Source organism: Doryrhamphus excisus, linkage group LG3, assembly GCF_037039965.1.
Source record: "Doryrhamphus excisus strain RoL-2023G ecotype Guam linkage group LG3, RoL_Dexc_Guam_v1.1, whole genome shotgun sequence".
Lineage (NCBI taxonomy): Eukaryota > Metazoa > Chordata > Actinopteri > Syngnathiformes > Syngnathidae > Doryrhamphus > Doryrhamphus excisus.
Window position 1 is genome coordinate 24,032,230 of NC_136359.1, and position 14,509 is coordinate 24,046,738.

Genomic DNA, 14,509 nt, shown 5'->3' on the forward strand with positions numbered 1-14,509 from the left:
AAATGGGGTCTGTTTATGTCGGAAAATAATCCATCAGCTTGGGAAGTTGTAGTAAAACAGCAGAAAAACTGTCAAATATCAAATTAATTTGTAATACTTTGTGTTATTGTTGTCACACTGCAGGTCACGCTCAGAGTCGCAGTATGAATGACATTGCAGATACTCCCAGCACAGACCAAGTAAGTCTTCCTTCCAGAACCCATCCTTATCCTGGTCATTTGTGGGATCCTGCAGCCTGTAATGGACTACATCAGAGTGGATCAACCACACATTTGCAATTCCGCAAATATAATCTAGGATCGGTTTTGCACAAGACTTACATCACTTCCTCCATTTGCAAAAACAGGTTTCAGTTAGAGGGCTGCACACGCCGTGCAGTGGTTAGCACGCAGGGCTCACAGCAAGGAGACCTGAGTTCAATTCCACCATCGATCATCTTTGTGTGGAGTTTGCATGTTCTCCCCGTGTGGGTACTCCGGTTTCCTCTCACATTCCAAAAACATGCTAGGTTAATTAGCGACTCCAAATTGTCCATAGGTATGAATGTGAGTGTGAATGGTTGTCTATATGTGCCCTGTGATTGGCGATTAATCACAAATTAATTCATTAGTTAATAATTAATTGTGATTAATAACACGATGAAATGCACATCATATTGTACTTAAACCAGAAATGTACACAAACCAAGGCTTGGGTTTTCTTTGGGTATTCCGGTTTCCTCCCACATTCCAAAAACATGCTAGGTTAATTAGCGACTCCAAATTGTCCATAGGTATGAATGTGAGTGTGAATGGTTGTTTGTCTATATGTGCCCTGTGATTGGCGATTAATAATTAATTAATTAATAATTAATTGTGATTAATAACACAATGAAATGCACATCATACTGTACTTAAACCAGAAAATGTACGCAAACCAAGGCAAAGTTTTGATGTACATTTTTTTATGTCAATCACAAAACACGCTAAACGGGGCGTCGAGTGGTTAGCGCGCAGACCTCACAGCAAGAAGACTCGAGCGAAGTTTGCATGTTCTCCCCGTGCATGCGTGGGTTTTCTCCGGGTACTCCGGTTTCCTCCCACATTCCAAAAACATGCTAGGTTAATTAGCAACTCCAAATTGTCCATAGGTATGAATGTGAGTGTGAATGGTTGTTTGTCTATATGTGCACTGTGATTGGCGATTATTAATTAATTAATTAATAATTAATTGTGATTAATAACACGATGTAATAACACGATGAAATGCACATCATACTGTATTTAAACCAGAAAATGTATGCAAACCAAGGCAAAGTTTTGATGTACATGTGAATGTGAGTATGAATGGTTGTTTGTCTATATGTGCCCTGTGATTGGCGATTAATCACAAATTAATTCATTACTTAATAATTAATTGTGATTAATAACACAATGAAATGCACATCATAATGTACTGAAACCAGAAAATGTACGCAAACCAAGTAGGTATGAATGGTTGTTTGTCTATATGTGCCCTGTGATTGGCGATTAATCACAAATTAATTCATTACTTAATAATTAATTGTGATTAATAACACGATGAAATGCACATCATAATGTACTGAAACCAGAAAATGTACGCAAACCAAGTAGGTATGAATGGTTGTTTGTCTATATGTGCACTGCGATTGGCTGGCCACCAGTCCAGGGTGTACCCCGCCTCTCACTACCCAGAAGACATCTGGGATAGGCTCCAGCACCTAGAAAATGAATGAATGAATGTTTCAGTTAGAGTCCAACCGATTAGTTCTTTCTGCTAACCAAAGTTTCATTGTACATTGGTCATATCAATTTCTCATTTTTCACGATTCTCTGGCTATGGAAGAAAATACCACAAAAAGATACTATCAAAAAATACCCAGCTCAGTATTGGGGTCTTGGCTCAGATGCGTAAATGTTGGATTTTCTCCAATAGAACAAAATTTGAGGTTAACTTGAATCTCTGAATTACCCATGGGTGTAAATATGAGTATTAGATTAGATTAGATTAGATTCAACTTTATTGTTATTGCTCATGTCACTGGTACAGGGCAACAAAATACAGTTAGCATCCAACCAGAAGTGCAATTATATAAGTACCTTAGTAGTAAGTAAATGTAGAAAAAAAAAATATGGACAGATCTATGTAAAAAAAACTATAACAGGCTATGACTATAATACAGTGAGGATATGTACAGCGATATAAATGACTATAATATGGCTATTGTAGATTATACAGAGTATGAATGATTATATGAATGACTGACCTCTTCATTTTCTACATTCCAACATTGGTTTCACATTCAATTGATGGCTCAATTGATGTTCTTTTTATGTATTTTATGACATGAAAATAGCTATTTTCTGCCTGGAGGTATATCACTCTGCTGTATTACTTTTTCCACTTTGCCACTTTGAATTATTGTTCAGATTACCGAGGGGTTGGATTGATGTTTCATCATCGATGGTGTGCGGTGCCTCGACTCTTCGTCATAGGAGAGGTGTGCACATACATAACAGATTCATTGAAGGCATCTTAATCCTAATGATACATGCTTAGACAGATTCCGGGATGTGCTAGTGTTGTTTCAATTACGCTCATGCAGGAATAGGTTTCATATTTCATGTGTTTGGAATGATTGAACGTGCCGGGGGTGGTATTTCCAGACCTATAGTAGGTCACGTGTGACAGTGGAAAAAAGGATAGTTTGCTGCATTGTCTGTATCAATATTGAGCTGGCAAAAAAAAAATGGATCTCATTGTTCAGGCCGCGTGCTTGGACCCTCACATGGCTCTATAGATTCAGGCTGTGGGTTACTGGCAAGGCTGTCATGTTACTGGGTGTTATTGTGTTGGTAAAAAAATTACCTTTCCATGCAAACAGGTCAGTGTGGTTCTTAAACGCACCTTCTATGCAGGCGCCGACGTGTTTGCTTATTTCTCTGAGGTCATTTACAGTAGTGCAAAATGCAGTTTTTGAATGAAAAAAAAAAACTCTATGGTCCTGTGTGACAGCAGAATTCATGGTTCCATTTTTTCACAGCAGGTCTTCCAGGTACTGAAGCAGCAAAGCAGCCCCTGACTATTACACTACCACCACCATATTTTACCGTCGTTTAGGGCTGGGGGATACATTGATATTTTTAAAATAGCAATATTTAGTTTTAGCACAACATCAAAACCAACTATATTGTTGATTAAATTTTCTACAAGAAAAGCTCTGATAAAACATTCTACTGTTCTCAAATATCTTAATATAAGATGAAAAATAAATAAACAAATCAAGAATAAAGAAAATAAATCAGTAATAAATAAATATAATAATAAATAATAATAATAATAATAAATAAACATATTGCGCAACTGCAGGGTCTTGAGACACATGCTAACTCGCAAACTAGCGAGCTAGCGACCTAAACGGTAGCCTTCAAGTTATTCCCTTTAAACTTAAATAGCCAAAAACATACCACTTCCACACGGATAGGGAGGATAACTATTAACAGTTATTTAACCTTTAACATGAACATTAATCAAACGTAATAATTTTTTCTGGGTACATGATACCATACAGCATCCGTATCAAACTTGAGCGGGCCACACTGACATTAAACTTTCATATCAAGGCGGGGGGCTCAAACCGGTGTCCTGCGGGCCACATTTGGCCCGCGGGCCGCGTGTTTGAGACCCCTGACTTAAAGCATCCGGTATGCTCTGCATCATTCAATTAGTGTGTCTAATGGCGTCTCAAGCTCAACTCTATTAATTATTATGGCCAAAAAAAAAACAACCATCACCCAATTAAAGGCAGCATTTCCCACTGAGGTATCAAGATATCAAAGAAACAACTCCATTGCATTTCGGGTTTAAATGACCTGATACTGAGAGTATTTCTAAATTGAAAAGTCGTTTTAAAAAACGTTTTCAGTATGAATTGTTGGTGAACGAGTGCTCTTTATTTCATGCCACAATATATTTCTCCGTCTCTCCCTTTATTAGCTGAAAAACAAATTCATGAAGAAGATCCCCAGAGATGCCGAGGCGTCAAACGTGCTGGTGGGAGAAGTGGATTTTCTCAACAAACCCTTTGTTGCCTTTGTGCGCCTTTCCCAAGCGACAACACTCGGAGGTCTGACGGAGGTGCCCGTGCCCACCAGGTGAAACACATCAGGCATTGTGTAATATTGTGTGAAGTATCAAATATTTGTACCCATGTACATACATCCGTCTGACTGCTTCCATCATTGCACAGATTCCTCTTTATTCTCTTGGGACCCCAAGGAAAGGCCAAGTCGTATAATGAAATAGGCCGAGCCATAGCAACCCTGATGGTGGATGATGTAAGTTGTGGAATGCACTGTGGAATATCTGGGATGCATTTTTGAGATGCATTCATTACAATCGGGAGAGTCGGGCGTCATTCTTGAATAATGAGCGGACTGAACGCTGTAAAGGGCATACCTTGGTTTCAATTCATCAGTCGAGGAATCATTAAAACACAAATGTGGGCGGTGAAGAAATGACTTTTATTAGCCCAGGGGTCTCAAACTCATGGCCCGCGGGCCGGACGCTAGTTTGAGGCCCCCGCCTTGATATGAAAGTTTAATTTGTTTAATGAATGAATGAATGTTTAATTTGTTTTTTGATTTGCTTATTTATTTAAAAAAAAATTGACATTAAACGTATATTTAATAATTTAATAATAAATACAAATTTATTTTTTTTCATTTGTTTTTTGATTTGCTTATTTATTTTTCCATCTTATTTTGTGTCAAAAAATGAAAATTAACATTAAACGTTTATTTAATAATTTAATAATATATAAATATATATTTCGTTTTTATGCCAATATTGGACGATACCAATAGTAGTATCGATATCAATATGATCTGATATTTCGTTTTTATGCCAATATTGGACGATACCAATAGTAGTATCGATGTCAATATGAACTGATATTTCGTTTCTATGCCAATATTGGATGATACCAATAGTGGTATCGATACCAATATGATCTGATATTTTGTTTTTATGCTAAAATTGGACGATACCAATTGTGGTGTCGATATCAATAGGATCTGATATTTTGTTTTTATGCCAATATTGGACGATACCAATAGTAGTATCGATATCAATATGATCTGATATTTTGTTTTTATGCCAATATTGGGCGATACCAATAGTAGTATCGATATCAATATGATCTGATATTTCGTTTTTATGCCAATATTGGACGATGCCAATAGTAGTATCGATGTCAATATGATCTGATATTTCGTTTTATGCGCAATATTGGACGATACCAATAGTAGTATCGATATCAATATGATCTGATACTTCGTTTTTATGCCAATATTGGACGATACCAATAGTAGTATCGATATCAATATGATCTGATATTTCGTTTTTATGCCAATATTGGACGATACCAATAGTAGTATCGATATCAATATGATCTGATATTTCGTTTTTATGCCAATATTGGACGATACCAATAGTAGTATCGATATCAATATTATCTGATATTTCGTTTTTATGCCAATATTGGACGATACCAATAGTAGTATCGATATCAATATGATCTGATATTTTGTTTTTATGCCAATATTGGACGATACCAATAGTAGTATCGATATCAATATGATCTGATATTTCATTTTTATGCCAATATTGGACGATACCAATTGTGGTATCGATATCAATATGATCTGATATTTCGTTTCTATGCCAATATTGGACGATACCAATTGTAGTATCGATATCAATATGATCTGATATTTCGTTTTTATGCCAATATTGGACTATACCAACAGTAGTATCGATATCAATATGATCTGATATTTCGTTTTTATGCCAATATTGGACTATACCAACAGTAGTATCGATATCAATATGATCTAATATTTCGTTTTTATGCCAATATTGGATGATACCAATAGTAGTATCGATATCAATATGATCTGACATTTCGTTTTTATGCCAATATTGGACGATACCAATAGTAGTATCGATATCAATATGATCTGATATTTCGTTTTTATGCCAATATTGGACGATACCAATAGTAGTATCGATATCAATATTATCTGATATTTCGTTTTTATGCCAATATTGGACGATACCAATAGTGGTATCGATATCAATATGATCTGATATTTCGTTTTTATGCCAATATTGGACGATACCAATAGTGGTATCGATATCAATATGATCTGATATTTCGTTTTTATGCCAATATTGGACGATACCAATTGTGGTATCGATATCAATATGATCTGATATTTTGTTTTTATGCCAATATTGGATGATACCAATAGTGGTATCGATATCAATATGATCTGATATTTCGTTTTTATGCCAATATTGGACGATACCAATAGTAGTATCGATATCAATATTATCTGATATTTCGTTTTTATGCCAATATTGGACGATACCAATAGTAGTATCGATGTCAATATGATCTGATATTTCGTTTTTATGCGCAATATTGGACGATACCAATAGTAGTATCGATGTCAATATGATCTGATTCCACTGCAATAAAACCTCACTACGTCTTTTCCATCCTAGCTCTTCAGCGATGTTGCCTACAAAGCCCGAGACCGCGAGGACCTCATTGCAGGCATAGATGAGTTTTTGGATGAGGTGATTGTGCTCCCCCCAGGGGAGTGGGATCCAAAAATCCGTATTGAGCCGCCCAAGAAAGTTCCCTCGGCAGACAAAAGGTTGGAGTTATACTTAAGTGTTGAGTTCAACACATCTGTCAATGGGATGGGTTAACCGATGGAGATATTTTTCTTTCAGAAAGTCCGTGTTCTCCTTAAATGAACTGGGGCAGATGAACGGTACAGCAGGTGGAGGAGGCGGTCTGGCTGAAGACGAGGAGATGCCAGCACAACATGAACTAGGAGAGGAGCTGGCCTTCACTGGACGGTGGGTTCCCGGCATAAACAGCACTTTTATGGGCATGAATCATTTTGTTTTTTTTGCCAGATAAATGACATTTATGTGGGTATGAATACAAACTTCCAGAAGTTCAGTTCAGTTTATTATCTGGCTGGCTGACACAGCTTTGCCATACCTGTCAACATTTACATTTCAAATATAGTAATCCCTCCTTTATCACTGTTCATTGATTTCACACCCAACCATGATAAGTGAAGTAGGAGTAGTTTTTTTTAAGCAAGTAAGCCTCTTTAACATTTAATGTCACAGCAGTAGACCATGAGGGGAATCCCGAGGAGCGCTACGCCATACCTGTGAAAATATACTAATCCCTCCTTTATCACTGTTCATTGATTTCACACCCAACCATGATAAGTGAAGTAGGAGTATTTTTTAAGCAAGTAAGCCTCTTTAACATTTACATACCGAGGAGCGCTAAGCCATACCTGTCAACATTTACATTTTAAATTTAGTAATCCCTCATTTATCACTGTTCATTGATTTCACACCCAACCATGATGAGTGAAGTAGGAGTATTTTTTTAAGCAAGTAAGCCTCTTTAACATTTAATGTCACAGCAGTAGACCATGAGGGGAATCCCGAGGAGCGCTATGCCATACCTGTGAAAATATACTAATCCCTCCTTTATCACTGTTCATTGATTTCACACCCAACCATGATAAGTTTTTTTTAAGCAAGTAAGCCTCTTTAACATTTAATGTCACAGCAGTAGACCATGAGGGGAATCCCGAGGAGCGCTATGCCATACCTGTGAAAATATACTAATCCCTCCTTTATCACTGTTCATTGATTTCACACCCAACCATGATAAGTTTTTTTTAAGCAAGTAAGCCTCTTTAACATTTAATGTCACAGCAGTAGACCACGAGGGGAATACCGAGGAGCGCTATGCCATACCTGTGAAAATATAGTAATCCCTCCTTTATCACTGTTCATTGATTTCACACCCAACCATGATAAGTGAAGTAGGAGTATTTTTTTAAGCAAGTAAGCCTCTTTAACATTTAATGTCACAGCAGTAGACCATGAGGGGAATCCCGAGGAGCGCTATGCCATACCTGTGAAAATATACTAATCCCTCCTTTATCACTGTTCATTGATTTCACACCCAACCATGATAAGTGAAGTAGGAGTATTTTTTTAAGCAAGTAAGCCTCTTTAACATTTAATGTCACAACAGTTGACCATGAGGGGAATACCGAGGAGCGCTATGCCATACCTGTGAAAATATACTAATCCCTCCTTTATCACTGTTCATTGATTTCACACCCAACCATGATAAGTTTTTTTTAAGCAAGTAAGCCTCTTTAACATTTAATGTCACAGCAGTAGACCACGAGGGGAATACCGAGGAGCGCTACGCCATACCTGTCAACATTTACATTTTAAATATAGTAATCCCTCCTTTATCACTGTTCATTGATTTCACACCCAACCATAATAAGTGAAGTAGGATTTTTTTTAATGACTTTTTCAATTTGTTTTTAAATTTCTAGATACAAATAGGACTCATGCTCATGTGTCTGGCTGTGAATATATTTTAATTTTTATGGGTTTATGGGTTATTCGTAGCAAAGAATATGCTAGTATTTATTTTTGCATGAATTGCTTAATTCAGGGAAAAATACATACAATTTGCTTAAATATGCACATTTTTCACTAATAGTAGGCCATTTGAACCACAGCATGAGTTATAAATTAATATATATTTGAAAAACCATGATAAAGTGAAACCAATGTGGCGAGGCATTTCTGTATGCTAAATATTTCCACATCTCAATCAGCGTTTGTGTCTTCATTTTGTAGCTTCTGCGGTGGATTGTTCCTGGACATAAAACGCAAATTACCATGGATACCCAGTGATTTCTACGAGGGTTTCCACATTCAGTCCATCTCTGCTGTGCTCTTCATCTACTTGGGATGCATCACAAATGCCATCACCTTCGGAGGCCTGCTGGGTGATGCCACAGATAACTACCAGGTCTGACGCTGTGCATGCATGTACTTATTTGCTTCACCGGATCCAAGTAAATACAATTGTTTTTGCTGATTTGTTTTTTTTTTCACTGACACTGACATTGTCCTTATAGTTCGATTTCCGTTCAACATTTGAAACACTTCTATGCTAGGACTACGTTATGCTAGCCATAGCATTTCAGTATGTGGAATCAAACTATGGAATGGATTGAGTAAGGAAATCAAACAATGCACAACGATGAGCCAATTCAAGAAACAAGCAGTTGATGTTTGCTAAATACAAGGATGAAGAGTCTAAACTAAACTAAAATAAACTAAAATAAACTAAAGTAAAATAAAATAAAATAAAATAAAATAAAATAAAATACAATAAAATACAATAAAATAAAATAAAATAAAATAAAATACAATAAAATAAAATAAAATAAAATAAAATAAAATAAAATAAAATAAAATAAAATAAAATAAAATAAAATAAGAAAGCAGGAAGTGAACAAATGTAACAGTTACTGATTGTAAAAGTACCAGATGGAGGGGTAGGATTTAATAAGCTTCTTCCTACTCCTTTTGGACATGTGGAACTGGGAACTGATTATGGGATGGATTCAATTGTAATCTGATGCATGTTCAAATGAAATAAAACCATTACCATTACCATTACCATTACCATTACCATTACCATTACCATTACCATTACATCTGTTAATAAAATGGCTATAACTATTAGATTAGATGCAGCTCCAGAATCCTGCCCTTCTCTCTGGGAAGTTCTCTCGTAGCCCTTGGTCAGTCATGAATATGACTCGACCGATATGGATTTTCAAATATTATAGAATAAAATATTTAAATATATACTTTCGTTTCGCTACCACATCATCTGTCTGTCCTTCTCACCCTCGACAGGGTGTCATGGAAAGTTTCCTCGGTACAGCACTGGCCGGTTCTGTCTTCTGCCTTTTCGGAGGTCAGCCCCTCATCATCCTCAGCTCCACTGGACCCATCCTCATATTCGAAAAACTCCTGTTTGACTTCAGCAAGTAAGCCTCTTTAACATTTAATGTCACAGCAGTAGACCATGAGGGGAATACAAATGAGCACTATGTTATACCTGTGAAAATATACTAATCCCTCCTTTATCACTGTTCATTGATTTCACACCCAACCATGATAAGTGAAGTAGGAGTAGTTTTTTTTAGCAAGTAAGCCTCTTTAACATTTAATGTCACAGCAGTTGACCATGAGGGGAATCCCGAGGAGCGCTACGCCATACCTGTGAAAATATACTAATCCCTCCTTTATCACTGTTCATTGATTTCACACCCAAACCATGATAAGTGAAGTAGGAGTAGTTTTTTTTAAGCAAGTAAGCCTCTTTAACATTTAATGTCACAGCAGTAGACCATGAGGGGAATACAAATGAGCACTATGTTATACCTATGAAAATATACTAATCCCTCCTTTATCACTGTTCATTGATTTCACACCCAACCATGATAAGTGAAGTAGGAGTAGTTTTTTTTAAGCAAGTAAGCCTCTTTGACATTTAATGTCACAGCAGTTGACCATGAGGGGAATACAGAGGAGCGCTACGCCATACCGGTCAACATTTACATTTCAAATATAGTAATCCCTCCTTTATCACTGTTCATTGAATTCACACCCAACCATGATAAGTGAAGTAGGACTATTTTTTTAAGCAAGTAAGCCTCTTTGACATTTAATGTCACAGCAGTTGACCATGAGGGGAATCCCGAGGAGCGCTACGCCATACCTGTGAAAATATACTAATCCCTCCTTTATCACTGTTCATTGATTTCACACCCAAACCATGATAAGTGGTTTTTTAACGACTTTTTCAATTTGTTTTTAAATTTCTAGATACAAACAGGGCTCATGTGTCTGGCTGTGAACATATTTTACTTCATTTCGGCATTTTTATGGGTTTATGGGTTATTGGTAGCAAAGAATATGCTAGAGTATATTTTTGCATGAAATGCTTAATTCAGGGAAAAAAAATCCATACAATTTACTAAAATATGCATATTATTCACTAATAGTAGGCCATTTGAACCAAAGCATGAGTTATAAATTAATATATATTTGAAAAACCATGATAAAGTGAAACCAATGTGGCGAGGCATTTCTGTATGGTAAATTTTCCAGAAAATAAAATAAATAAAACAATGAAATTATGAGAGTTTCCATCATTCCTTATCGCTCTTTGTAAGGAAAGACATTGAGCAAACGTAAAAAGCACAAATGATCGTAGAAAAATTTGGACAGGGGACACAATGACTGGACAGACGCTACAATATTGGGGAACTGGACCAGGAAATTTTACGGTCAGATTATTTTATATCCGCAGAGAACGGAATAAGTGGCTGACAATGTTGACTCATGGCCGACATAAACATAGAGACATTGCATTTTTTTATGCAACGCTGTCTCCAGAAAACTGTTCCAATTACGTTATCACGGTCGAGGTAATGAATTGATTAGTCTTTGAGGGTCCGCCGTGGTTTGAGCACTTGACGCATTCATTCACCATGCTTCCCTGATTTCTACCTCCCAAAGGAATAACAACATTGATTACATGGAGCTGCGCCTGTGGATCGGCATCCACTCATGCTTGCAGTGTTTCATCCTGGTGGCGAGCGACGCCAGTTACATCATCAAGTACATGACACGTTTTACCGAAGAGGGTTTCTCCAGCCTCATTTCCTTCATCTTCATCTCCGATGCCATCAAGAAGATGGTCGGCTCTTTCCAATACTACCCCATCAACACCAACTTCAAACCCGACTACATCACCTCCTACAAGTGCGAGTGCTTGGCGCCAGACCCGAGTAAGTTCATCCCTTGTCTCAGCATGATCGTGAAATTAGTACAAGTGAAGCTTGGAGATTGTTGACGTTTTTTTTTCTTCCATTTATGATTATTATATATTGATTCCATGACTTAAGACAATACTTAACAGTTTATACAGAATTTACTAACCGTGAAACGATTACAGTATACAGTGGATGATCATACAGTCACGAGTCAATACTCACAGCCATGCAAGTTTGATGATTTTTGGTTAAAAATAAAATAATCGTCTTCAGACATAGGCTGAATTTTTCACATCTCATTCAGCCATTCAACATAAATTGGTAATAATTATTCATTCATTCATTTTCTATTGCTTTTCCTCACGAGGGTCACGGGGGTGCTGGAGTCTATCCCAGCCGTCTTCGGGGTAGTGCGAGGCGGGGTACACCCTGGACTGGTGGCCAGCCAATCACAGGGCACATATAGACAAACAACCATTCACACTCACATTCATACCTATGGACAATTTGGAGTCGCTAATTAACCTAGCATGTTTTTTTTGGAATGTGGGAGGAAACCGGAGTAAACCCACGCATGCACGGGGAGAACATGCAAACGCCACACAGAGATAGCCGAGGGTGGAATTGAACCCTGGTCTCCTAGCTGTGAGGTCTGCGCGCTAACCACTCGACCGCCGTGCAACAACATTACTTATTATATTGATTACTCTAATACAGGGGTTTCAAACACGCGGCCCGCGGGCCAAATGTGGCCCGCAGGACACTAGTTTGAGGCCCCCGCCTTGATATGAAAGTTTAATGTTAGTGCGGCCCGCGCAAGTTTGATATGGATGCTGTATGGTATCATGTACCCAGAAAAAATTATTACGTTTGATTAATGTTCATGTTAAAGGTTAAATAACTGTTAATAGTTATCCTCCCTATCCGTGTGGAAGTGGTAAGTTTTTGGCTATTTAAATTGAAAGGAAATAACTTGAAGGCTACCGTTTAGGTCGCTAGCTCTCTAGTTTGCGAGTTAGCATGTGTCTCAAGACCCTGCAGTTGCGCAATATGTTGTAAATAAAAAGAGTATAAATGTGACTATAGTCGTGTTTTGTCATGTCTACAGGGCTCTAATAATGCTTTGTTCATTTTAATGTGAAAAAAATCATTTCTATAGACAGTGACTTCTGTAACTGATTTGTCTCTTGTTTGTTTTTGTCATGCTAAAACAATTTGGCTGCCATCTCTTTCAAGTGAGTCAGCATTTTATTGATTGGCATGCCCAGCAGAGTACATTCTGTTGGGTTCTCGTGATGATTTGGTTTGGTTTTTCTTATTTTATTCCCTTCTGTTTCCCCGTCTCATGAACCCTCCTGGTCTCTACCTACCACCCCCCCCCCCCCTCCTCGTCCTCCCCCAGTGGCTGCAATGATCTTCAATGGTTTAGTTCTGATGCCAGATAACAGCTCTAGTGTCTCTGGGGTAAGTTCTTCTTTTAATTCCACTTTCATGCACCGATTCAGTGTCCGAGTAACTTGTATCAACTTGTACTTTCATCTATAATGGTTATAATTGATAATGGGTTCAGACCCAATATCAGCACAAACCAAGACCAGGAAAGGGATTGTCAGCTAGGCAGTCACGGAATATGCGGCAAACAGACAAAAGGCAAGGTTGAGAATATGGGGCTAAAACCCACAATAAATACTCAGGGTCCTAACCCTGTCAGTCAACGAGGCACTAAAATCCTCGTCCTTTGCATCAAGACCACAAGAACCAGAAGAATCGATAGAATAGACAGAAAACAAAAAAGCAGGAGTTCCTCAAGGAGGAGTACTAAGATCAACTCTCTTTCCGACATCAACAACAAAACAAAACATTATCGACATACCTCAAAATACAATGTAAACAAACAACCCAGATTTGGCACAGCAAGGGAAGACCGGGACTGGAGCTGGTCATCGATAAAACCTGGCTTTTTAATGCACAAGACTAGACACACACAAACTAATAAACACGTCTAAAAACCTTGGTTTGAATGATTCCTACTATCAGAGAATCTGTAATGCAGTCTTCCGGTATCTGTTTCTCCAGAGTAGCAAGAGAGTAACGGTATTTTGGGTGATGTACCAGAAAAAAATGTACACAGATGACTTGGTTGACCATGTAGAAGAAGTAGTGGAACTGGAATTGACATCAAATTTCCACAAACTAAAGAAGCCTGCCTATCAGTTCCAACTGTTGGTTCTCAAAGGAGTACAACATGCCAGACTGAGCCCACATACCTTGAGTACAATTTAGTTTTTTGGCCAGTACTCCAAGCCACAGATACAGGAAAGTAGAAACAACAGAACCAACCTGATACCTGATGAACATCAGTGATCTTGATCCTGGAGATCCTGAATCCACATCAGTTGGTTTGAATGATTCCTACTATCTGGGAATCTGTAATGCAGTCTTCCGGTATCTGTTTCTCCAGAGTAGCAAGAGAGTAACGGTATTTTGGGTCATGTACCAGAAAAAAAATGTACACAGATGACTTGGTTGAGTAGTGGAACTGGAATTTACGTCAAATTTCCACAAACTAAAGAAGCCTGCCTATCAGTTCCAACTGTTGGTTCTCAAAGGAGTACAACATGCCAGACTGAGCCCACATACCTTGAGTACAATTTAGTTTTTTGGCCAGTACTCCAAGCCACAGATACAGGAAAGTAGAAACAACAGAACCAACCTGATACCTGATGAACATCAGT

General features: G+C 37.7%; 1 protein-coding gene across 4 annotated transcripts in view; it reads left to right on the forward strand.

Annotated features, from left to right (window-relative positions):
* The window catches only part of slc4a5a (solute carrier family 4 member 5a), a 50,640-nt gene that overhangs the window by 17,636 nt on the left and 18,495 nt on the right, over positions 1–14,509 (forward strand). For 2 of the 4 annotated variants that reach the window (XM_058070074.2, XM_058070075.2), the window contains exons 8-16: positions 124–179; positions 3,997–4,154; positions 4,250–4,337; positions 6,571–6,725; positions 6,805–6,933; positions 8,773–8,947; positions 9,847–9,980; positions 11,518–11,789; positions 13,204–13,238. In XM_058070074.2, the coding sequence (XP_057926057.2) occupies positions 124–179; positions 3,997–4,154; positions 4,250–4,337; positions 6,571–6,725; positions 6,805–6,933; positions 8,773–8,947; positions 9,847–9,980; positions 11,518–11,789; positions 13,204–13,238 (1,202 nt within the window). Of the gene's footprint in view, positions 1–123; positions 180–3,996; positions 4,155–4,249; positions 4,338–6,570; positions 6,726–6,804; positions 6,934–8,772; positions 8,948–9,846; positions 9,981–11,517; positions 11,790–13,176; positions 13,239–14,509 lie in introns of all 4 variants that reach the window. The other 2 variants (XM_058070073.2, XM_078789209.1) reach the window with 2 other exon arrangements.